This window comes from Cuculus canorus, chromosome 4 (assembly GCF_017976375.1).
Source record: "Cuculus canorus isolate bCucCan1 chromosome 4, bCucCan1.pri, whole genome shotgun sequence".
Taxonomy (NCBI): domain Eukaryota; kingdom Metazoa; phylum Chordata; class Aves; order Cuculiformes; family Cuculidae; genus Cuculus; species Cuculus canorus.
This window is the reverse complement of record NC_071404.1, coordinates 42415813-42441272: the sequence shown is the minus strand read 5'-3', so window position 1 is coordinate 42441272 and position 25460 is coordinate 42415813. Positions and strand designations below refer to the sequence as shown.

General features: G+C 41.3%; 2 protein-coding genes across 2 annotated transcripts in view; both read left to right on the top strand.

The window, feature by feature from the left end:
• Nucleotides 1–213: 213 nt before the first annotated feature.
• Nucleotides 214–10496, top strand: MSMO1 (methylsterol monooxygenase 1). The gene is made up of 6 exons (XM_054066072.1): nucleotides 214–369; nucleotides 2508–2817; nucleotides 3537–3685; nucleotides 4559–4685; nucleotides 6389–6543; nucleotides 9539–10496. The coding sequence occupies exons 2-6, from the start codon at nucleotides 2563–2565 to the stop codon at nucleotides 9741–9743; spliced, it is 891 nt and encodes a 296-aa protein (XP_053922047.1). The 5' UTR covers nucleotides 214–369; nucleotides 2508–2562; the 3' UTR covers nucleotides 9744–10496.
• An 8782-nt stretch (nucleotides 10497–19278) lies between these two features.
• Nucleotides 19279–25460, top strand: part of CPE (carboxypeptidase E) — a 61087-nt gene continuing 54905 nt past the window's right edge. Inside the window, exon 1 of the mRNA XM_054065741.1 lies at nucleotides 19279–19604. Within this exon, the coding sequence (XP_053921716.1) occupies nucleotides 19331–19604 (274 nt within the window). The 5' untranslated portion in view covers nucleotides 19279–19330. The remainder of the gene's footprint in view (nucleotides 19605–25460) is intronic.

The following is a 25460-nucleotide window of genomic DNA, read 5'->3' as shown; positions in this document are numbered from 1 at the left end:
CCCCTCAGGCAGCGCAACTGGCGGCAGAGACTCCCACTCCTCCCTCGCCCTTGTCCCGCCCGGCGGTAACAGGCGGCACCGCCCCGGGGCGGGGGGGGTCCTCCCTATCACGTCTTTGACGTCACGCGGCCTTCCTCCCGCCTCATTGGCCGCGCTCCGCGGTCTCACTATGCTCACTCCACCCCTCCCGCCAATGGGCGCGCGGCAGCCGCCGCTCCTGCCCTCCCTCTCCTCACGCCTGACTCCGCGCCGCCGCCGCCCCGCAGCCAATGGGCGCCGCCGCCTCTCGCCGCGCTGCCGATAGGGAAGGGCGCGCTCGAAGGAGCCGGCGGTGGTTGTTGCGCGCGCGGGGCCGGCGCTGTCACCCAGGTGAGCGGGGGGCGTGGGGGGGCGAGCGGGCGCGGCGGCCTCGCGTCTCCCTCGGGCCGGCGGCGGGCGAGGCGGGGGCAGCTCGGGCAGGGGGTTCCCTGGCATACTGCCGGGGGCGTTTGCCCTTAGCGAAATGGTGTCTGCTGTGATGTTGTTCCCTGGCGATTGAGAAATGGTAGCGTCTGGATGGCGTTGCTAAGGAAGAAAAAGAGTAATGGGTGGGGTTGGGTACCGAGCTTGGAGCATCGTTCCTGAGGGATGGGATGCCGTCCAGAGGGACCTGGGCAAACCTCTTGAGGTGCAGCACCTGCGTCAGGCAACCCTCAGCGCTGCGACAGGTCGAGGGAGGAAGAGACTGAGAGCAGCTCTGCAGAGAAGCACTTGGGGGTCCTGGTGGATGAGGAGCTCAGCGTGAGCCGTCAGTGTGCACTCGCAGCCCAGAAGGCCAACCGTATCCTGGGCTGCATCAAAAGAAGCATTGGCAGCAGGTCGAGGGGGGCGATTCTGCCCCTCTGCTCTGGTGAGGCCACACCTGGAGTGTTGTGTCCAGCTCTGGAGCCCTCAGCACAAGAAAGACATGGACCTGCTGGAGCGAGTTCAGAGGAGGGTCACAAAAATGTTCAAAGACCTGGACCACCTTCCCTTTGAAGAGAGGCTGAGAGCGTTGGGGTTGTTCAGCTTGGAGAAGAGAAGGCTCTGAGGAGATCTTATTGCAACCTTCCAATACTTAAAGGGAGCTTATAAGGAAGATGGGAAAAAGATGTTTTAACAGGGCCTGTAGCAATAGGACAAAGAGTAATGGTTTTAAACTAAAAGAGGAGAAGTTTAGACTAGATAGGAAGAAATGTTTTATACTGAGTGTGGTGAAACACTGGAACAGGTTGTCCCGAGAAGTGTTAGATGCCTCATCCCTGAAAGCATTCAAGGCCAGGTTGGATGGGGCTCTGAGCAGCCTGATTTAATTGAAGATGCCCCTCCTCACTGCAGGGAGGTTGGACCAAATGATCTTCGCGGTCCCTTCTGACCCGAATCTTTCTATGATTATTTACGTTAGACCTAGTCTGAGTGTATCAGCTGGGGACTAACCAGTGTTCTCTGGCCTGTGAATTAGGCACACGTTGTAAGGTGGAAAATGGACCTGAAGAAATGAGAGAAGGTCCAGAGGAAGGGCATGAAAATAGTCAAAGGGCACATTGCCTGTGGAGAGAGTCTGAGAGAGCTGGGGTTGTTCAGTCTGGAGAAGAGAAGGCTTTCAGTACATAAATGGGCGTATAAGAAAGATGGAGAAAAACTTTTTGCCAAGGCCTGTAGCAACAAGACAAGGAGCAGTGGTTTTGAGCTTAAAAAGGGTAGGTTTAGGTTGGACATAAGAACAGCGTTTTCTAACGTGAGGGTGATGACGCACTGGTGAAGAATCATGTGCCCAGAGAAAGCTGTAAATGTCCCAGCACTGGCGGTGTTCAGGGTCAGATTGGATGGGATGCTGAGCAACGTGATGTAGTGAAACTTGTCCCTGCCCATGGGAGTGAGGTTGGACTAGGTCCCTTCCAACCCAAGCCAACAAGCAGCCTACTCTGTGGAAATGGCAGAAGTTCTGGGCACTGCTGCCTGGGAGTTCTGGAGATGCTGCCTCTATGCTTTTGGGAACTATGATGAAAACTCCCTTAATTCTGGAAAGGTGGATTGGCTCAAGCTGGTTACAGTCTAAAAGCAGTCTGCTGCATTGATGTAGTTCTCTGTGTGTTCTGGCTCACAGCTATGAGAAGAGTGGGGCTGGGTAATCAGGAAATCATGATCAATTTAATTTCTAAATTTCTTTTGAACCTTTCTGTGCTCCTTTTATACAGAATACAATTATACTGCAAAAGACTTGGAATAAAATTGGGTAAAAATTAACATTTCTGTAGTCTTTAGCTCACCTGACTTAATCTTAAAGCTTGGGAGCTGATTGCCTCCTAAATTAGTTTGCCTGTTAAACCAAGCTTAAACTTGGTTCTTTTACACTAATCTGTAGAAAGAGAATCTGTCTTTCCCCTTCCTATTTTTACTTTAAAACTAGGTAACAACTAAGATAGGTAGTGTGGGTTTCTTTCTGAAGATTAACTGCTGTTTAATCACTTTTTTCTCAAAATTTGCAGGTTACTTAAAGACAGCTACAGAAGAACTGTAATTTTGATGCTTTGTGTTTGAAAAATGGCAATGAATGACAGCGTTAATATCTTGAACTCTGCTTATCTGGCAGTGGAATATATAGACTCTTTCTTGCCTGACAATCCACTGCAGCAGCCTTTTAAAAATGCCTGGAATTACATGCTGGACAATTATACAAAGTTCCAGATTGCGACTTGGGGTTCACTTCTAGTTCATGAAGTTTCATACTTCTTGCTCTGTGTGCCTGGATTTGTCTTTCAGTTTATACCATACATGCAAAAGTATAAAATTCAGCAGGTAAGACAAAGTTGTGAACTACACACTTCTGATTTGTCTTGGGAGATGTGGAGTAGAGAACATACACTGCAGTATCCTAGTTTCTAATTTGCATGGTTTCATTTGCTCTATCACTGTGGACATCCTGGAAGTGTGTGAGGAAAGAGAGAGAAGTGGATTTTAGGGAAGGAGGGGAGTTATTTCTGAGGGAGGGTATCCTTTCCACCATGGTGATACAGAGAGAAAAGGGTATGTCAGTCTCTACGTTAGCAAAGTTAAGTTTTCTCCGTTTAAGTTTAAATATCAGCAGGGGAATGCATAGTGGAGTCACAGCATTTGGTGGTAGAGTTGTGCCTTAGTATTACAAAGTAATTAGGTGGTGTGCTTATTTAATAGCAAGTGTTTCAAAATATTTTATCAATGGAGAAAGCCTACGATGTTCCTGCTAATGACAAACACTGAAATAACAAGAATAATTTGGGGCGACTGGCAAAGGCAACCTCTCTTAAGAGTGACTTGCTTTAAATTTTACAGAAAGCTAGTTTAGAAATCTAAGCAAGAGGCTTTGATGAAGCTGAATCCAATTCCATGTAATTTGTATTGCCTAAGTTAATTTGTATTATGGGAGGGCCTGCTATCTGTCTTCCTAGGTGAAATGAAACTGCCTCCAAAGTATTTTTGCAGCACTTCAGTTATGTGCAATAGAAGTATGTAACACAACTGATTCTTTTGCTTCTTAGGATAAACCAGAAACATGGGAAAAACAGTGGAAGTGTTTCAAAACACTCCTCTTCAATCACTTTTTCATTCAGCTTCCTCTGATTTGTGGCACCTATTACTTCACAGAGTATTTTAACATTCCATATGAGTGGGAAGAGATGCCTAGATGGTAGGTATATTTTTCTTGTATGTTGGTGCCATATTACATACAGCTGGAGGCGGAACATTTAACAGATAGTGTTGTCATCTCTTTTACACAATAATTTTTTGGTGATGTAAACTGTGTTTCTTAATCTTGCTTCTGTTGATGCTTAACTGCTCTAAGAGATAGTTAGAGCTTTCCAGATTTTTTCTAAATGGACCCAAATTGTTCTGATCCTCAGAAGGAAGGAGTTCATGAAAGCAGAGCAAGGTCCAGGATGGCAAGTGTTAAAGATAGGGCTTTCTGGTTTTCTTCTAATCCAGCATTTTTTGATTCCTTGTAAGTGTTCCTTCCCTCCACCTTGTTTTGTATCATAGCAGCAGTTCCTAAGGAAGAGAATATACCACCCTGTTTCACATTCTCATTTTTTTTGCTCTGAACTGGTAGACTTTTAAACAAAAGAGAATTAGTTAAAGTGCTTTTTTTTAATTATTATTTTTTTAATCTTTTTTTCTCCTGGTTGCTGTTCTTTACAAGAGAAGCTCATGTTTCTTGGAAATTTATTTTCTCTCTGGTATCAATAGCTGATACAGCTCTATGTTTTTATATATCTGCATCTTGGGCAGCCTACAGATGTTTATATAGACTGTAATATTGAAATCACAGTTTGTTACACTGCAGCTAATTCACTTCAGCATATCAACAGATGACCTGATAGGTACAAGGACTAATGTGCTTGACAATTAATATTTTTAGTGTGTTAAAAAGGTAGGGTCAATATACTGTTATTCAATCAGTAATATACATAAACATTTCCCAGCTTACTAGTATGTAACTATCTTTCAAGATTGTGTATCTGCTAGTATAGTCTATAACTAATAGCTCTTCTCTTTTTTAAAGGTATGTTGTGGTTGCCCAGTGTTTTGGATGTGCAGTGATTGAGGATGCCTGGCACTACTTCCTGCATAGATTGCTGCATCACAAGAGAATATACAAGTATATTCATAAAGTTCACCATGAGTTTGTTGTATGTATTCCTTAATTATTATTTTTTAGTAGTTTTTAGTATATGTGGCTTCTTGCCTTATTTGAAACACTTACGAATTTTGCATTCCTCTGACCGTGGGGATAGATGTCTTCTTGAGCTCTTTGTCAAGAACAGTCATCCATTTTGTTGCACCATTAATTTTATTTCATTTAATGGGAATCAAAGGTGGCCCTCAACTCTTTTGAAGTTTGATCATATATGTTGAGCTAGGTGAAAGTAGGCTTTTAAAAGTGTGTTATATGCTTGATTGTTAGGAGCGGGAGAATTGGTAGGTTTCTGATTTTGATTGTTTGCCTGCTCTCCACTACTTAGAGTGTTATCCAGAGCATAGTAACCCCCAGGACACTATCTAGAGATGTGGCTTCTACATAGCCTAGGTGTGTGCATCGTATGTGATCCAGGGAAGGATTATAGCCTTCAATAAGGACCTTTGGAATCAGTATAGCCAGTTGTGTGTTACTGCGTTGAGAGCACAGTGCCATGCGGAGATATTTTGGGTGATTCTGCATTTAGCGGTGTTGGAGCTGACATTCAGTATGAGGTAATGAGCTGTGCTTGACTGGAGGCAGCATTGTTCTGAGCCAGGCAGTGCTAGCACCTTACAGCTGGTATAGGTGTGTTTAGATGGCACTGTCTTTGGATCACAGAAGTCAGTGCTACTGTGTGTGCTGCTGCCTAAAGTAAGCTGCAGGCTGCTGTATCTGGGGTGGTTTATGCAGGCTGCAATAATAGAAAAGCATGTTGTTGATTGATGCATGCATATGTATGTACACCTGCAGGAGCTACGGTTTTCCTCTTGCTCTCTAGCAGGAGCAACTTCTGGCCATTATTCTTCAGTGGCTAGTAGCTCACACAGAAGTGTTCTGTAGGCTAGTGGTGTTTCACTAGAAACTTACCTTTGTAGTAAAAGATGATGATTTTAAAATCGCCCTTCAGCCAAAGTGGAGTTTGTTATTCTGATAATCAAACTTACGACCTTGAACATTAGGTTAAAGGTCTTTTTAATCATTATCTTTCTATGGTGATAAGCTTTTTTAAAACTCTATGGAATTTTCTTTTTTTGTAAATCAATTGTAGGAATGACTGGTGGTTTTCTATGTATATGTATATTCAGAAAAGATGTATACATATTTAAAGAAAAGAAAATGTTTTATTTCAATCTCATAATAATGTTTGAGTAGTAAGAGTTTATCTTAAAAATTGTCAAAGATGAGGGGGTCTCTTTAATTTTTTTTTTTAAATAAATTCTGAGTGAATCTGGACTCTGAGAATATTTTGGCTTCCTTCTTTCTTTTGCTTCCAAGACTGGATGTATAGCAAAGATGGTAGGAGCTTCCCGAACACTTTTATTATTCCTGAGAAAATGCTTTAGACTTGGGTAATGGTAAACCTAAATAAAAGTTCTCAACTTTTCAAGAAGTAATGTAGTGTTTGGACTCACTGATGGAGTCCTAATCCTTATGACCTTAGAATACTGTTTTCTGTTTTCCCAAGGAGGACCTGAACACCTGTGTTAAGGCCTTTCTCAATCAGACCATTCCTTTACCCACAGCATCATTTGGTTTGTCCTGTTGTAGTCTTGTGGGGAATGGGAATGGGAAGGGGAAAGTATCACAAAATGGTGATTCTGATTTGAAGGTATGTAGAACTGAAAACACTGACTGTCTGTTATCTCTTTCTAGTCTCCATTTGGAATGCAAGCAGAATATGCACATCCTCTGGAAACACTAATCCTTGGAACTGGCTTTTTTATTGGAATTGTTGTTTTCTGCAATCATGTGATTCTTCTGTGGGCATGGGTAATATGTCGCTTGATGGAAACCATTGACGTACACAGGTGAAATCCTCATTACTTTTTAGTAATTGCTTTTTCTGTTCTCCCTAAGTCTGTCATTCACTGAGCTTTACTGTGTATTTTGTACTGAAATGCTTTTATGCATCTTAAAAAGAATGACACAACTTGAACAGTTAAAACTGTTTTCTGTTTTGAGGTAGTATTAACAGTGAATCACAGAGTTGTTTAGGTTGGAAAAGACCTTTCAGATCATTGAGTCCAGCTGTAAACCTATCCCTGACAAGTCCGCAACTAAACCATCCTTAAGTGCTACATCTACAAATCTTTTAAAGACCTCCAGAGATGGTGACTCAATCTTAAACCTTCCCTAGTGCAACTTGAGGCCATTTCCTCTCTGGTCCTATCACTTGTTACTTGGGAGAAAGACCAACGCCTACCTTGCTACAACCTCCTTTTAGGTAGTTGTAAAGAGCAATGAGTTGTCTTCTCAGCCTCCTTTTCTCCAGACTGAACAATCCCAGTTCCCTCAGCTGCTCCCCATAACACTTGTGCTCCAGATTGTTCACCAGCTTTGTTGCCCTTCTTTACACACATTCCAGCACCTCAATGTCTTTCTTGAAGCGAAGGGCCCAGAACTGAACACTATAATTGAGGTGTGGCCTCAGCAGTGCCGAGTACAGGGGAATAATCAGTTCCCTAGTCGTGCTGGCCATGCTCGTTCTGATACAAGCCAGGATGACTGCCTTGGCCACCCAGGCACACTGCTGGCTCATGCTTAGCTGACAGTTGACCAACACCTCCAGGTCATTTTCCAGTGGGCAGCTTTCCAGCCATTCTTTCCGAAACCTGTAGCATTGTATAGCGTTGTTGTGGCCTAAGTGCAGGACCTGACACTTGGCCGTGTTGAACCCCGTGCTGCTGGCCTCAGCTCATCAATCCAGCCTGTCCAGATCCCTTTGTAGAGCCTTCTTCCCCTCAAGCAGATCAACACTCCCATGCAACTTGGTGGTGTGTGCAAACTTACTGAGGGTACCCTTGATCCCCTTGTCCAGACCATTGATAAAGATATTAAACAGAAACAGCCCAGCACTGGGTCCTGGGGAACACCACATGCGAGCAGCCTTCGCCTGGATTTAACTCCATTCACCACAACTCCTTGGGCCTGACCATCCAGCCAGATTTTTTACCCAGTGAAGAGTATGCCCATCCAAGCCATAAGCAACCATGTTTTCCAGGAGAATGCTGGGAGAAGCGGTGTCAAAGGCTTGACTAAAGTCTAGGTAGACAACATCCACAGGCTTTTCTCTCATGGTCTAAGTGGGTGACCTTATCGTAGGCAGAGGTCAGGTTAATCAGGCAGGACCAGCCTTTCCTAAACTCACACTGACTGGGCCTGACTCTCTGGTTATCCCATATGTGCCATGTGATGTCACTCGAGGTGATCTGCTCCATGACCTTCATTGCATCGAGGTTAGGCTGATAGGTCTGTATTTTTCCAGATCCTCCTTCAATCACTTCTTGTAGTTGGGCATCGTGTTTACTAATCTCCAGCCAAGTGGGACCTCTCCAGTTAGCCAGAACTGCTGGTAAATGATGGAAAGTGGTTTCAAGAGCACTTTTGCCAGTTCCTTCAGTACTCTTGGGTGGATGTCATCCACCTCATTAACCTGTGCATGTCTAAGTGGAATAGCAGGTTGCTAACCACTTCTTTTTGGATTGAGTGCTTCATTCTGCTCTCCATCTATCTCTCCAGCTCGGGTGGCTGGATGTCCAGAGAACAAGTGGTCTTACTCTTAAAGTCTGTTTTTGATATTTGGTGTACCTTATCTAATATGCAAGGGACTGTATGCATATTAGAACACCGAAAATTAATTACAAAATATGGTATTCTAGCCAAGAGTACTTTCTACTTAATACTTTGTTCAGTCAGTTTTCCTGGACAAGAAAAACTTTAGGCTGTACAACCTTTGACTGTCTTTCAAATAAGTATGTTTTATTTATTTATTTATGCTAGATAGAAGAACAAAACTTTTTGCCTCTGTAGTATAACTGACTTCTTTCATATTTGTCTCTGAAATGCTACTGCCAAATACCAGTAGGCTTAGTTTGGTTCATCTGCAAATGAATGAGCTTTCCTTTCCCATGTTTGAGACAAAGAGGAAAGTCTGAGTTCGTATTTGAAATGCTAGTGTTACACTTTTCTTGTGTCTGTAAATATATTTTTTACTATAAGCTGAGTGTTGGGTGTTTTAGTGGAACATGAGCTACTAACCAACTCGTCATAGAAATAATTTCTGGTTTAGTTATATATTGTTTGAAGACTGAGAAGTATAAGCTTTGCCATAACCATAAAGTAATAGATGCAAAATATGGATCTCCTTTCATAATTATCATTTTACTTTGTTGTCCACATGACGTTTTTATAACAAATTACCTTGCACTCTGCCCACTAGGTGGTGCTAAGATGTTTGCCAGTGCTACTAAGCAAAAGACTTGAAATCCCTCCAAAGCTAACTGTTCTGGTTTTAATATTACTTTAATTGTAAATTTTGAATTTAAAACATTTGAAGAGCTTGAAGTAAGCTGAAAATAAGAGTGGAAATACTACAGTTGTAGTTGATTTGAGATGCTGTTGGATGAGCAGCTGAGTTATTTGTAGCTTGTTGCTAAAAGATAGTGTTATTTCTTGTGCCTCATTCCTAATGCCACTCTTAAGTCAGTTAAAGCCACTAAGTCAGCAGGAAGACAGACACTGTGATTTTTTTTTTTTTTTTTTTAAGTCACTTGCTTAAACTTTTCTGTGTTGCCTAATAAACTGAGATGAAAAGGTCAGTAAGTGCCAAAGCATTTGGCTAAAATAGGAGGGATCTTGTCTTCCTATTAAACCAGTGTTAGAGTGATTACCTCGGGGCCTTATAATACCAAAAAAAAAACTTTTTATATTATAAAGCCAACAAGTTAGTGTGTGTATTTTGTGGTTTGTATCTGGGAAAAATCCCTACTATAATTGCGTTTCTTTTATTCCCCTCTGCTGTAGTGGCTACGATGTTCCATTAAACCCTCTTCATTTGGTGCCTTTCTACGCTGGAGCTCGCTTTCATGATTTCCATCACATGAACTTCATTGGCAACTACGCTTCAACCTTCACGTGGTGGGACAGAATCTTTGGTACAGACTCTCAGTTCATTGCATATAGAGAAAAAGAGAAGAAGCAAAAGCTCATGAAAAAGAAGGCTAACTAAATTTCCAGTGTAAAAAAATCCGATGCTAATACTGATAGTCAATTTTTGCTTTTCTGTAAAGCAAAATAGTGATCAGGTATAAAGCATAAATCTTGTTCCTTGGCTACTAAGTGGTAAGGAGAAATGGCTAATTACACTGCAGTATCTTCCTAATGGGAATGCTTTCTATTTTATACATAAGTACTGCATATATTTTAACTACAGATTTAAAGATGATGCAAAAAAAAAACCCCGAGAAGACTCGTGTCTATCCTTTATTTAAAAAAAAAAAAGTAATTCAATTTTATCTTTAACATTGACCACTTGGGATCCAGGTAGAATTGTATATGTACACTGAAATTGGACTTAGATTTTTTTAAATATATATTCTTAAATTTGTAATATCAAATAGCAGAACATATTACCTGACATCAGCACTGTATTATTTAAATATTGGGTAAAAGTTGCTTAAAACCAAAACATCTCTTAATAGGAAGTTTGAACAGGCCATTTGCACACTGGATAATGTGAACTGTTAATAACAGAATATGTGGCTAAATATGAGTGAGCAGAGACATTTCTGATCTAGATTTATTATGTTATTTTAGATTACAGGTGAATAGAAGTTTTTATTTGAAGAAACTTTTTTGCTGCTCTTTTGAAATTGCTCTGTCAGTGTACGTAGCATTTACATTCTTCTCTGTGTTGTAATTTGCTGAACTGACTTGTTGCTATATTTGCACTTGTGACTGAAATAAATGTGGTTTAGTTTGATGTCTGTATTATTCCTTTTGCATGTGTTCTCAGACAAAGCTGATAAACATGTAGGATATAACATCTTACTCTTTTCATCTCTGTAATGGAGAGGCGTTATTTTGTTAGCACGATCTTCAGCAGTTCCATCTCTTAAACTACTTACACTCTTAAACAGTAAGAAATGGAAATGGAAAATATCTTGTAAATTCTTTTGGTTTGTGTTTTGAAGGACTTGGATGCATAGCTGCTGCTCCATGTAGTGATGACTTCTGGGCCAAGTGCATTATGAAGTTAAGCTGCAGCTTTCACAAATGAGAATCTCAAAATCTATTACTTGTGTTCTACTGGTAATAGAAGCAGTAGTCTAATACTGTTGAAATCTAAACATTTGTCTATTGCACAGGAAATAATAGTGGAAGTATTTAAGAAGGGCTTACGCCCTTATAAAGACCTTGTATTTTGTATTTTAATGTCAACTGCTCTTCAGAGTTCAACTACCACTTCATCTACCATGTAAGTCCTCTAGAGATGCTTACAGGGTCTTCACTTGCTCAAGACCACCTGAATTTCCATGCTGCTTCACATGCAGTCTGGTGTAATCCTCAAAACAAGGACTCCTGTGAAGAAATGCAGATGAGACTGAGCTTCTAACAAAAATCCAAGGCATTAATGATATTCAGAGTGATTCAAATATTACTTGAGTTGTGGGAGTGGTTCAGGTTCCTCTTCTGCATGTGTTTTGTAGGAGCTTTTACCTCTCTGTGTCCGCATTTAAATTTGGTGTCCTGCCTCTTTCTATTCCCTCTAAAAGGAAGTAAAACTACTTGACTGTGGCAGGTGAATGGAAGCTGAAATCCCTTTATTCAATTTTTAGTGAGGACTGGTACTTAAGACTTCCTGAATCCACATGCACTGCCAGCCTGAACTCTCCATGGTGGAAGTGACCTCTTTAATCAGATTTCAAAGCTGACTATTATCCTCTTTGCTTTGTCAACTCCCACTCTCATCCTGCAGCTGCATCTATACTTAGATTTATTTTACTGAACCCCTAGCCTAAAAATACAAGAAGCTTTCAGGGCTTCAGATTTGCCCTGGGTACATGGTTCTGTTCATGGGTTTGCAGCCCACTGGTTTGTGCCTATACACACATTGTCTCAAAACTCACCAACTGTGAGCCAATTGCTTAAATACTCCGGTAAAGATATTTGTAACAGCTTGGTGTCTCCTTACTTACTGCAGAGCATAATGGAAGTGCTGAAAGTTTGATAGGATGACCTAACGAAGTCACAATAGATGTTCCATTGTTCAAGAGGTTTTGAAAATCAGTAATGTAATTTAATGCATTAATTATGCCATCTTTTTAGGGAGAGTATGTATGGATTTTTTTAATTCTTTTTTCGTGCCTTGAATCTGTATTTCTCTCATTCCCATTGCTATTTCAGTTTTTTGGGTTATTTTATGTATGTCCTTAGAGTAGCATGTGATCACATCATGGCTTTTGATCCTCTTTAACAAATCCCTAAAGAATAATGCAAGCTGTGCTGCCTTTTTTTTTTTTTTTTTTTCCTCAAAACATGTGCCCACTGGCCCTCTCAACACAGAAACTTAGAATTGAAAGCTGCAGGGTTGGGTTGCTGCAGGACTTTTACCTCTATTCCACTACCCTTCCAAATGGAGAAGCTTGTGTTTATTACTGAAGGTGCTGCTGGCTAGTAAATGACGTTCCTATGTAACTTTTATGCATATCAAGAGCTGTGTTAGGCACTTACATTTTTGAGGGTTTGGGCTTTTATTAAGTAAGACTTCATTGATATGTTTACTGAGAGGCACTATAGAGTATACGTAGTTCTGAAAATCAAAAGGTTTTTTGTTCAATAGCTAAAATAGAGAGCAACACATCAGTGATAGCTTTTGGCTCCTGACAAGGCACAGCAAAACCTCATACAATCTGTTGTCCTTCGTCCTCTTCAGTAAGGAGTCAGATTTGGCTTCAAAACTGGTAGGGCAGGAGAATAAGTGGGTGAGCAGCAATGCTTTTTACAACCTAATCTTTTCCTAGAAGTCTAATTTCATTTAAGTAAAGGCTCACCTGTGGGAAATAACAGCTTGTAATGTCCCTTAGTTTATGGCAAAGAAGTTGTATGAAAGTAATAAATTAATTTCTTGGGTTTTGTGTCAAAAACCATGGGAACTTGGAAAGTATAATGATTTGTTCAGATTAGGATTGCAAAATAATCAACTGCTTTTGGCTGTTGATGTGAAATGCTAAATAAGGAGCTTGCCAGAAAATATTAATAATGAATGACTGATATTATATTTGTAGATTATATGACTTCATTTATTTTCCTTACTGAGGTTATAATAAATGACTGCTGAGTGTTTTAAGATCACTTTAAAGAAAAGTGTGATATATTTCTAGATTTTTACTATTAATTTTTATTGAAAAATGATATTATTGAAACCTATGTAAGGGCTACAGATAGTCTGGTTCATTGCCTCCAAATCTTCATCCTCTTACTGCCGCTGCCTTTCTCTCTGCCAGCTCTAGCCTTCTGGTAAATCTCAGTCGTTGAAACCTTCATTGGCCGATCCAGAGATAAGGCAACTCTTTGCCATTGGTTCTTGCTATAATTTTCTTTCTGTGGAGGTAATAAACACAGCAGTCAAATTGCTTTTCAATTGTATTTTTCACGAGCTAACCAGATTAAATCATGTGTTCCACAGTAAGGCATTTTCTCTATTTCTCAAATCACTTCTGTGGTTTGTGTCTGAACTTTCGATGTCTTGTTTCAACTGTAAGTATCAAAGTGTGTGTCCAGATCATTCTCCCTAATACCACATTGGTGGTATAATGACATCTCTCCTCTTAACCATTGTCCTTCTGTCTAAACATTCAGAGGTTAAATTAGCTGTTCTGCAGCATTGCACTGGAAAACATACTCAAGTTACCCACTTATTTTGATTTCTCGATGCTCATAGCAGTATTGCTTGCCAGGCTGTTAAAGTGTAATTTATGATGTGCTGCACTGAAATATTTAAATGTGCTTGACTTATCAAGTAATCTAAATCACATTCCAAATCTGCAGTATCTTTATTATTCACCATTCTTTGTCATATGCAAATTTCCATCAGTTTTGGTTCACATTTATTTAATCACTGAATAAATTAGTCCCTGGATTTGAAACACCAGTCCCCACGGAAGACCAGGAAAACACTCCTGTTTGTTAGATAATGACTCAGCAACGCTGTCAGCCAATTTTGCAAACTCTTGCGATGATCCTACATGATGGTTTCTCCACATGGGAATGTTCGGCAGTATAGCCATGACATCTCTCAGACACAGTATTGGAGTTCAGTGTCCAGGACCTAGTACCACCCCAGGAGCAGTGATTACTCCTGCAAACTACAACAAGCAGCAGAAATAAGCCACCACGGCTTGTATAGGTATCCAGTGTATAAGTGTGAATATCAAGTATATTACATGTGAAATTTAAGCTGCAGAGGCTCTATAAAGAGCCTCTAAACAGAATTGTTGCACGTACAGGATATTCACCACCCCAGCAAGAGCACTGTAAGCTCTTAATACCTGGTACGGTTGAGTTTCAGTAACATGGATGAGTCATCTAAGAGGTGGAGACAATAAAATTTTTAGTCTTGCAATACATAACTGGAAGGTGTGGGTTTTTTTGCTTTACCTCTCCGTAACCTCTTGCATAATCACCTTGTCTGCATTTGGATTTTTAAAAATTTATTCTTTATTTGTTTATATTTCCTTTCACCTTCCTTACATCAAGCCTTTCTCAAGGTAGTGGAAAAGCCACAACTTTCCATATCATAACACTGTTCTGCAGGTGTGGGCTAGGCACTGTGGATGGCAAAAAGCTCATTTTTGCAAAAGAGAGCAGTTGGCAAGAGGGAGTGACTGCTAAAGGACAACTGCATCTGTTTTGGGTGGTGGTCTAATGCTTACATTGACTAAGTCACACCTGGGGTGATACAGAGGCCTCACAGCCTGGTGTTGCTTCAGTTAAGAGCAGAAACACCCCCAAAAGCATGTACTGAGCTCCCTGCCTCAAAGGCCTGGCGAACTATCGGGTCGCAGCTTCTGACCACATAAGTAGCCTTGCCAAGGGCCAATCAACACATATTAATTGACTTAGTCCCATGTCACCAAGAGGCACCAAAAAGTTTTCAAAAAGTTATAGAAACTGAAAACTTTTGTGGAGAGAGGAAAAATGACCACCTTGTCTGATGGATGGGTCAGTGGGCCTGGACTGCTCTTCCCCTGCCAAGATGAAATATATCTTTTGATAAGAATTGCCTGCCGCTGGCTCTGTCAGATGCTTTCCTGGGAAAATAACTACTAACTCAAGTTTTCATTATTACCTGGTTTTTTTTTGTGTGTGTGTATATATATGTATGAACTAATTGTTAACCAGTTATATAAGTGCTTAAGTGCTAATGCAGCAAGTGTATTTATCAAGGCAATCCCAAATTTGGTTTTAATCTGTCACTTGAACTCAATTACTGCCTCCAGCATTGTGAAATTCTCTCTCTGACACGCATTGCTGCAAGTGGCTGCTGGCTGCTCCATTTGGGCTGTGAGCCACTCTTGTTATTAAGTCTCCACGGAGACTTATTACAGGTAAACAGATTCTGACTTGTGGCAAGATGATGTATAAGCGCACACACATAATCCTTTAGTCATAAACTGTCGACCAAGTTTGGGAGTAGAGATTGGACCTAGTCACACCTCGGCATCCTCTCTGAAGGGACGCTTGGAAGGCAGGGGAATCTACGTTGAATCTCTTGATGGGAGGGAATCCCTCAGCCACCTGTCAGATTCTCAGCCGTTTAATGTGACAACAGGCATCCGAGAAACAGAGCCGCTCAATTGCACAAAAGCTTCTGCCTTAAAGACAAAACTTCAAGTGACCAGAGCTGTCAGGTGTAATTTGTATGTGATCAGCATTCAGATAAGTTTTGTAAAAGCTTCTTATGTCTCGTAAGTTATCTCTGCCTGCTCGCCTGGTAATTTGTTAACACCAGGGTCAACTGTTCTTTTTAAAACTGATTTGACCTCGTCTATTCCTATCATTAATTTCCTGATTGAAACACTTGCCACCTATTACCTGGTCTTTTAGCATATGTGTGGTCTGTGGCTGTTTTTTTCTGAACAGTTGCACTGTGTTAATATCCTAATTAGTCCTTCAGAATTTTTCCAAGGCTTGAAAATCTATCATAACTGAATATTAGCTGGCCAAAGATAGACCTCCCCAGAGGTGCGTTCAAAGACCAAGCAGTGATTTGGTCTTGCTGATCTGAATGCCCTTCTCCCTTACACATTAAGTTCAGCAACCTACTCAATCATTTGTCTTTTAGAAAACAGTTTTCCTCATGCAGTATAGTGTAACATTTTACTGCCTTTCAAATATAAACCAGAGAAGTTTACTGAGTATTTCCGTGGCATCAATATTAACAGTACTTTGTTATTAATAATGTAAAGATCTGATCTCGATCATAGACAGTTGTCAGGATATCTGTTGTTTCTAATGTACTTCTATTGTTCCCAGTGGACGTAGCTTAAGGGTTCTCATTTTGGCTTATAAAAGAAAATAGTTGCCTCAGCCTGCTTGTCTTGCCACCCAAATAAAAATGTTCAGAGTTACTTAAGTCTTGCAAACAGAACTCTGTGAGTATGAGAGGGTTTTGGGTTTTTTTTTTTTTAAGATTTATTTAGATACTTGCTGGTGAATCATGATTTGCTGAAGAGCACAGATTCAGGCAACTCAAAAGTATATGCAAATTTGAATCACATTCAGCAAATTCTTTTGGCCAAAGTAATAGAGTGATATATAAATATATATATATATGAACATTATATATCTGTTTATGTGTGTATATATATGTATTTGTTTATAAATTCTTATTTTTGTGAATGTCAGTGTTTTCTTCACCATTACCAAATTACTTGGGCTGCTTCTGTTAGTGAAATTTAATCTACTATTCAGTGAAATATACAGACATAAGAGAGAGATAAAGCAGGTTTGAAATCTGTTGATGAGGATACTTTCTGGACAGGGAGGGAGCATTTGAGCTTTACTCCCTGTTCTAAGTAGTATTATTAGCTTATAAGGACATACCTAGGAGCCTGGTTATGCATATAGCCTGGGAATGCCCTTGGGATTAGAGTATTCCTCTGAGACTAAGGGAAGTGCAAAACCTTTTTCCATATCAAAAGGAAATTTGGCCTTTGTCTGTGATGATAATCGTCATCTCTGCACTATGGAAAATAGAAGGAGGGGGTGGATAGAAAGGAAGTAATTTGATTTATTTCTCCTTCTCAGTTATGCAAATGGTCCTAAAGTCTCTGAGAATCTAAGAGTTTCTTAATCCCTTATTAAAAACAAATTAGTACACATGAACTCAAAATGATGCCTATAAAATGCCTTGTTTTACACAAGATGTGTACATGCAGGTGTTTTTATAAGTACTCGTTCTCAATTTTTTTAGGGGTGAGGAGTTAGTAAGTATAGAAATCAATGTAAATCCATTCAGATCTAGTTATGAGACTAATTTTGTGATAATTCACTGCTTGAAGAGATGAAAAGTAGCAGATGATTTCTGAGCCTATTTATATCTTTTAGTGACATGGTATTTTTGGCAAATAAATTTGAAGGGAAGCCAATGAGAATTGCTACACAGCACAAACGTTTTTCTGACTGATCAGAAAGTTCTCCCAAAAAAATGGTACCGTAAGTCTAAAATCATAGCATCAACATATTTGTTTGCTATGTACATAAATGCAAGGGAAAATGATGAAATAAACAATGAATATTTAGCCTGTGATGAATATAGCAAAAAAAAAAATTATAAAGAATGTGAATCTTGTGAATTCTAGGTCAGCTACCTTTACTTGCAGTTCATTTTGGAGCTCTGAGAGAACTGCACATATTGCACATAATTCTAAAATGTTGTGAAGTCATAAACAAATTCAGAATACAATTCATGCTGTTATGGAGGAAAGAAGTCAGAGGGATGGCACTTCTGTAATCCTAAATCTGAACAGTAATCTTGGTAAGAGAAAACAACGAATCAGGGAGTATCTGTACATCCAAATCTTGCAAAATACTTAAAGCAGTTTGCATTTGCATTGTCACAACTCCAAAGCTAACGTGATGTAATATAATAGGCATTTTCCAAAGTTTTCTAGCAGTAAGAACTGAAAGATAACAAGCATGGGTGAATATAGAAAAATAGCTATAGAAGTATTTAGATATTGTAGTTCAATTTTCAAGCCTGAGTTTCAGATGCTGGATAAGTTTCCGAGCTGATGTTTCATGAAGGCTCAATGAAGATGTTCTAGAAGACATTATTTCAATTATCTTCCTGGCCAGAACTAGACAACCCATCATTGAGGAAAATCTCACAGGATTATTAACAACTCTTCCTGAAAACTGATTCAGTATTGGCGATGGAAGGGGATATTACAGAGGCTCACTCTTTTAGATTATAAGATCAAGGTAAGACATTTATCAAATTACCGGAGACAAGATTCTTACTTAGAAGGATGAATTTTCTAACTTTTCAAAGTTTTGAATCTCTCAAAATTTTCCAGTGAGGCTTTGAGTCCTTTAAAAATAAGAAACATCCCTCCCTCATATATGGAATTTGCTCTTCGCATTTAGCCTTTTGCTTTTATCACTCATCCTTTACAGGCTGTTTCCACGTTGTTTAAATACCTATGACTATAAAAACAAGTTGAGAAAAAAACAGATGGCTTTAGAAATTCTGTAGTAACTACAGTCAAGAAAAAACTGTTTTGTTGATCTATTGTGAATGTTTCCTCCTCACAAGACCATTCACATTGAACACAATGGGACGTGCTTTCTAAGGAGGTATTCTCAATAACAGAAGGAAGTCTTGTTTAATCCTTTGCTTTCTATGATGCAGCAAAGCTACCTTATAGATGTTTGTTTATCATTTTTCCTGTGAAGTCAATCAAACACATTTGTGTTGTTCTGCAATGGTACTATTTGAATTACTTATGGAGCACTGTTTATTTGGGGTTTTGCCAATGGGTTAACCTGGTGAGACTGCATGAATAGAGCGCAGAATAAAAGTATTTCACCAAATAAAATAGTGATGTAGAATCCTCAAATGCAGTTGTGTTGTTCTGCAATGGCACTATTTGAATCTCTCGTGGAGAATTCCATCTGCTTCGGGTTTTGCCAGGGAGTTAACCTGGTGGGACTGCGTGAATACCGTGTAGAATAGAAGTATTTCACCAGAGCAAATAAAAAGTGACGTAGAATCCTCAGAGATATTCGTGTTGTTCCGCAATGGCAGTATCTGAATCGCTCACGGAGCACTCTGTGTATTTGGGGTTTTGTCAGTGGGTTAACCTGGTGGGACTGCAGGGACAGCGCGCAGAATAGAAGTATTTCACCAAATAAAATAGTGACATAGAATCCTCAGAGACATTCGTGTTGCTCTGCAATGGCAGTATTTGAATCTCTCACGGAGCGCCCTGTATATTTGGGGGTTTGCCAGCGGGTTAACCCGGTGGGACCGCACGAACAGCGCGCAGAATACAAGTATTCCACCACATACAATTAAAAAGCGATGTAGACACCACATACAATAAAAAAAGCGATGTCTTCCCAGGCTTTTCTCCCGTCGGAGCCCAGTGGATGACACCAGCCTTAGCGCCCCGCTCTCGCTCCTCCCGCCGCGCCCGGCGGACACGGGCGGGGCCGCCGCTCCCTCCCTCCGTCCCTCCCCGCCGCCTCCGCCCGCCCCCCGCTCTCTCCTTCTCTCCCTCGCTCCCGCCGGGGCCGCAGGGGCGCGGGATGGCGCTGCGGGTGCTGCTGGCGCTGTGCGGGGTGCTCGCTGCCTGCCGGGCGGCGGGGGCAGGGCCGGGGGTCGCCAGCCGGCGGCGGCGGCTCAGCGCCGAGGAGGGCATCTCCTTCGAGTACCACCGCTACGCCGAGCTGCGGGAGGCGCTGGTGGCCGTGTGGCTGCAGTGCCCCGCCATCAGCAGGATCTACACGGTGGGGCGAAGCGTCGAGGGGCGGGAGCTCCTGGTCATCGAGGTCTCCGACCGCCCCGGAGAGCACGAACCCGGTGAGGGGTGGGGGGCGGCGGGGGCGCACCTGGCGCAGGTGGCGGCGGGGAAGCAGCGGGGATGCTGCGCGGGGCTGCTGCACTGGGTGGGAGCGGGAATGCTGCGCGGGGATGGTGCGCTGGGTGGGAGCGGGGATGCTGCGCGGGAGCTGCGCGGAGCTCCTGCGCTGGGTGGGAGCGGGGGTGCTGCGCCGGGCAGGGGCTGTCCCCAAAAGATTCGCTGCAACAGCAGCGCGGGTTGTCGCCGATCGCCCGCGCTCGGCGCGAAGCGGCTTTATGGCTCTGTCGCGTTGGGATTTAGCGCCCTGTTAGAAGAGAGAAGCGCCCTAAAATCGCTATCGAATGTCGGAAGGCGCAGCAGCGGTCGGGGATGGCGGCGCTGCCAGCTGCTCTGAGGGATGCACCTGGTGCAGATGTGCTAAGGAGGAAGGCCTTGGCCTCCCCGTTTCCTGGCACGAACATAACTGCCAGGAAAAAAGCATGGAGTGTCACCGTGCCTGTGGGAGCTGGGTGACATGGCCGGGCCGCCGGCGGAAACCGTGTGGCTGTCGCACGCTGCCCGCGTTTGTACAGATGTCTCAGGATATGCGGTTACGTATCCCTGGGACTTGAGGCATTTGTCATAAAAAAGAATGTGATTGATGCTGTGCTTTTATCATGTGGCTGCGAGCGTGCGTTCTCCATCATTTCCAATTTCAGAACTGGTGGTATCACTTGTGTCTGTGTGTGAAAAGGCTTAGTCTTGAAAGCTGCCCAATAGCTGAGGCCCAGCCGTAAGCTGCCTGCATCCGTGTCTTCCCATTTCCGTGGGCAGATAACAGAACAGGCTGGAAGTCTGTCATTTTTACCTGGAGGTGTGGGTTCTGTGGGCCTCGGAGTTTACAATGTGGGCCTTGGTGTTTACAATTAGTGCTTAATGTTCTGCTTTGTCACCTGAATCTAACCTTGCTTTGCATCCTCAAGAGACTTACGTTTTTACTGACTGCATGACGGCTACTGATAAAACGTAGAGGACAAGGATATTGAACGTAAGGAAGACGAAAGAGGAAGGCGAGGTAGCAAAACATTGTCTTGAAATGAAAAATTGGGGAATTGCAGTGAAATTTGAAAAATTTCTTTGTGATTTCTTGCCTTATTGATATAAGGGCTGATCCTAAAGCTAAGAACTATCACCACGGTGTAATTTGTATGCTAGAATGATAAACAGTTATTATTGTGACTTTGTGCTACCGTTAGGGGACAGTCGCTACAGCTCATTTATTTGATGCTTCTGTTAAGCCGGGTGAGACAGTGAGAAAAAGAACACTCTGTGCAGTGTGAGATGGGGCTGTGACTCTTCCTAGAGACACATCGCTTCTCCTGTTGGCGTCAGTGATGTGAGAAAGGGTTTGTCATTGAGCCTACGCAAAAGAGAATCCAACTTCTACACCACCGAGTGACAGTAGACCTCAGAAAAGAAAAAATACCTATGAATCGCATCCACATATAACCTACAGTGAATATCTGCATTTTCTAGAATGTGGTCAGTCCCTCACAAAGGGAGCCCTATAGATGAAAATGCCACATGTTGTAATGTCCAAATCACATGTCGGAGAATGTGATGAGTCCTGGCAATCTGTAGTGGTGGATGCTGAAAATGCTGTTTTTTACAGAGGCGTAACCAGAGCAAATTCGTTGTCTTATTTAAATCCTCTTTCATTCTATGACGTACTGAGCATTTCTCGAAAAAGCAGAGTGCTGCTGCAGCTTTCGCTGTCTGCAGTGGCACATGAGTGTAGCTCAGGGTCTTTTTAAGAAAGGCAGTTATCCAGACTCCGTGCTAGATAAGGCTGTGCTCCTTGGAAATAATTGTAAAGGCACTGATAACATCCCTGCTTCTCTGTTGCAGAGCCTAAGCACCTATATAATATGCTAATGGTTGCCTTAAAGGTGTTTTTTTTCTTAATTATTTGTGCTTTCTTCTGCTGTGTAGTAAAAGGTAGCAGTGCTTATTTTTCTGTGTGAGCTTTTCTAAGTTGTGCAGTGAAAGAAGTGGAGCCTTGTACTAGCCTTGGCAGAAAATGCGAGGCTGATTCTGCAGCTTGTACCTGAGGGATCTTTGCTCACTCTGGGCATCCACACTTGATTCCCAGGGCGGCAATAGGAGAAAGGGTATTTTGTGTGATTAAGGCTTGCAGGATCAGGAGCTGATTTATAATCATCTATTATCATAAACATGGTAGAGAAATTCACAGACACACACATACATATAGATTTTTTTTTCTGTTTTCACAACAGGCTATGAAGCTGTTATTTCATAACATAACTTGTTCCTATGAGATGTCTTGAGTGTCACGGGGTTTATTATAAATTATACATAAGTATAAACAAAAAATGTGCTGTGATTTACAGTCTATAGAGAGCTCGTGCTTCTAGAAGCCTGCTAAGTATGCAGGGATGGTACCTGAATTATCTAGTGAGCCACTGTCAAAAAAAATGTTTCTGTTCACTTAGTGAGCAACAAAGACCCCTTGTACGAGTAAAGAGGCTTTGTACTGAGTAAATCCAATACAGCACATACATGCATGCATTCCATAAATACACATTTTGTGGCTGTGCAGTGTTGTGTGAATGCATTTGATCATATGTAAGCAGATAATCAACTTTAATTTGAGAATATCAGCTGTTTTTGAAAATTAATTTGTAGTATGTGTGCAGTATTTGAAAAAAAAAAAAAAAAACGCGAGAGAGATAGGAAAATTTTAGAAACATGTTTTAGACTTCCACAGCAATTGGAACAAATCCTTAGTGAATGAAGCAACTGAAACGAATCGTTAAGGCCATATACATTATGAGAATTTGTTTGTAAAGTCCTGATTCTGCATTGGAAACCAGAGTGACACTGTATGAGCCAGTCTGGTTTCTTGTATAAGCATACAAGTGTGTTGGCGAATCTTGGAAACTGGAATTAGCTACTTGGAGCAGGGCCTTCACTGAGCTCTTCCAGGGATGTGCTGAATGCCAGAAGTGTGAAAATGCTTAAAGTTTCTAATCCTGCATGAAATACTCAGAGAATGTGCTGCCTTCTCTACAAACTTGAACACCACACCACCTGTGTTTCCCTCCTGGTTCATGTCAGAGTTTGTTTGTAGTATTTCGGAATTTTTATTTTATTTTTTTTTCAGTGGCAGCAGTTTCTTTAGGCTGATGCCACACCCGTGTGGGAGATTAAAGCCTGCAATCACTGATGGAAAAGAAGCCCTTAGATAAGAAGAAGCAAAGCCCAGAGATGAAGATATTGGGACTTCGATGAACAGTTTTATACTGAGTGTGCTGTTGCCTAGAGATGACCTCACTTTGAGTTGGTGGGGACTAGAAGGTTAAGGCAGTAAAAGACTTAAAAAAGACTATATCAGTGATTAAATGTAGAAGGTAGTGTATGAACCTAGACTGGAAGTAATCAAAATGTTTTGGAGTGGCTTTGATTATGTGAGAAAATACAGTATTTTTCCTTGCCAAAAATTGGCAAAGTTGACAAAAGGTGGCAGATGACAAGGTGAGATAAAGCGAGGAGAAAGATTCTGGGAAGTTGATGATGCACCAAGGGAAGACAGAAGACAGTTGATAGTAAGGCACAGATGATTTCATGGACAAAGGAAATAATATTTTGCCTTAATTAAGGTGCAGGAGAAAATTGACTACTCCTGAGAGAGGATATGGATTCTTGCTTTGGATATTTGATGTTTTGTTGAACAAATACCTAATGAAGATCTCTTGAGGGTTTTTTTATTGCTATAACTAAGCTCATTCAGGGCCTAAGTTTGTATTCTTTAATAGCAATGAAATATATTTAGAATTGATTAATGCCAAAAGCAGTTGCTCCACCTTTAATGTTCAGCCACTTGTTTAGGTATGCTGCCACTTATGATTCATTTGTACCATCGATTTTGGTGGTGCAAGATCAGTCCCCTCCACTACCACTTCACTTTCAAGGTGAAAATGAAACATTTTGACACTTTCAAGATTCCTAGGTTGTTTTTTTTTCTTTACATGAAAAAATTCTAGATAAAAGTTTCTCTCAACTCTTACTTTTTTTTTTTTTCATAAATTACTAAATATTTTTATAGTGGTTATTTTTCAGTGTTTAGTTTTGTGAAGAAATCCTCAAAGTAAGGCTTATTGACTGGTTATGTGTGTTACAGATACAGATTCTAAAAATTACTTTGGCGTCAAACAGAGGGGAGAGAGAGAATAGATAAAACCAGATTTTGTTAACAAGATGGTCTGCAAATTTGTGACATTTTAATAAATTTGTTCATGCTAGAGAAAAGTAAACAGAAATCACGAAAATATCAGGATTATGTATTTCATTTTTTTTTCAAAGCAACATTTATTTATTTTTTTTTCAGTGTTAATGAACTTATTGTTCATGTTTCTCGCCACGAGCATCTTTAAAAATACTTACAGCAGAAGGAAAAAGTTTATTTATAGTTGAGTGAGACATATAATTTTCTAGAAGATGACATATTTTGGACTTCTCAGTTTCAAACAACAAAAAACTGTTGAGCGCACCATGCATGAGGTGAGCAGCAGAGTTGTGACTCGGAGCATTTGCAGAACCCCGTGGCTGTGACTTCGGTTGATTTTATGAGGTGCAACTCAGCGACATTAATCCTTGGACCTGTCACTTTATCAAAGCCCCATATGGCATGGTGAGGAAATGGGTTGGGTGGGCCAGTGCTGGCACTGAGCCTACATAAGCTGCTGATCTTCCCAGATTTTGTCTTCTGTACTGGTCTCCTCCAAAGTGGCCCAGGATTGGGCTCTCAGTTTCTCGCGCTCCAGCCCTGCAGTGCCGGAGCTGTGTTCTCCTGCAAAAGCATAATTAAAGGATGACTAAAAGAGAAGTGGAAAATCATGCCTTTGCTGTATATTAATGAACAGGGAAATCAAAGATCTGCCTACTAAGACAGAAACCATACCTAGGGTTTTTTTTTTCTGTTGTTGAAGTGCTCCCTCATTCTGCTGTGGCACCAGCCATATGAGTGAATACTGTCTGTGACAAGAAACTGTGACAAGTAAACCTGAAAAATTCAGAGGAAATTTTTTTTTGCTCATGATGTTTGTGTTTCACTGTGGCACAAAAGCCATTTTAAAATATTTTTTTAATGATTGTAATTGAAGTGACTCTGCAGCCATTCCAGAGAACTGCGAGTGAGTGCTGCTTTTTGAAGAAGAAAGAAATGTGTAGGAGGCTGCTGTGATTTCAGCCCAGCGTGGGCAGGAATTTGCTGTGCTGCCTTAATGCTGTAGCCCAGGAGTGAGGAGACCACTCAGTGTCACTTGTGGGGCTTGTGGGCTGCCTCGCTTCAGATGGGTGAATGCAGTGCTTGGGTTGGCAGTGTGGTGTTTTAGCAGTGGTCATGTTGGAAAGCATGCAGCTTGTCTCTTGGTTACGGTGATGTCATCAGATGCGGGCGTTCTAATTTTATCACTTACAATTAATTCCACTTGATTTTTAAAGCTTCTTTTCCTTGCATTTGGAATTTGCAAGTGAAGATCTTGTGAGCTCTTTGATGTGCACTGCTGATACAAATTGTATATGGCAAGACCACGTTCTTAAATATAGATATTGTAGAGCAAACCTAATTTTTGCACCCTTGAGGTTTAAGCGAATGTCGGTTTTTATCAATGACCACTTGTTTAGCATTCCCATTCTGAAGGGAGGTGGGGCTGGAACCTGGTAAATGCGAGTGCACCAAGTTCCTGTCACCCGGCTGCAGCTGCATAAGGGTAGGGATGCAAATGGATCGGTACAAGAGCACTTTGTATGGAGAGCACAGGAGATACTGTGCTGACAGTGTTATGCTATTAGAT

Coding starts and splice junctions, on each gene's coding strand:
- MSMO1 (XM_054066072.1), top strand. CDS start 2,563: ATGGCAATGAATGACAGCGTTAATATCTTGAACTCTGCTTATCTGGCA. Junction 4,686..6,388: donor AAGTTCACCATGAGTTTGTT/GTATGTATTCCT, acceptor ATCTCTTTCTAG/TCTCCATTTGGAATGCAAGC. Junction 6,544..9,538: donor GAAACCATTGACGTACACAG/GTGAAATCCTCA, acceptor CCTCTGCTGTAG/TGGCTACGATGTTCCATTAA.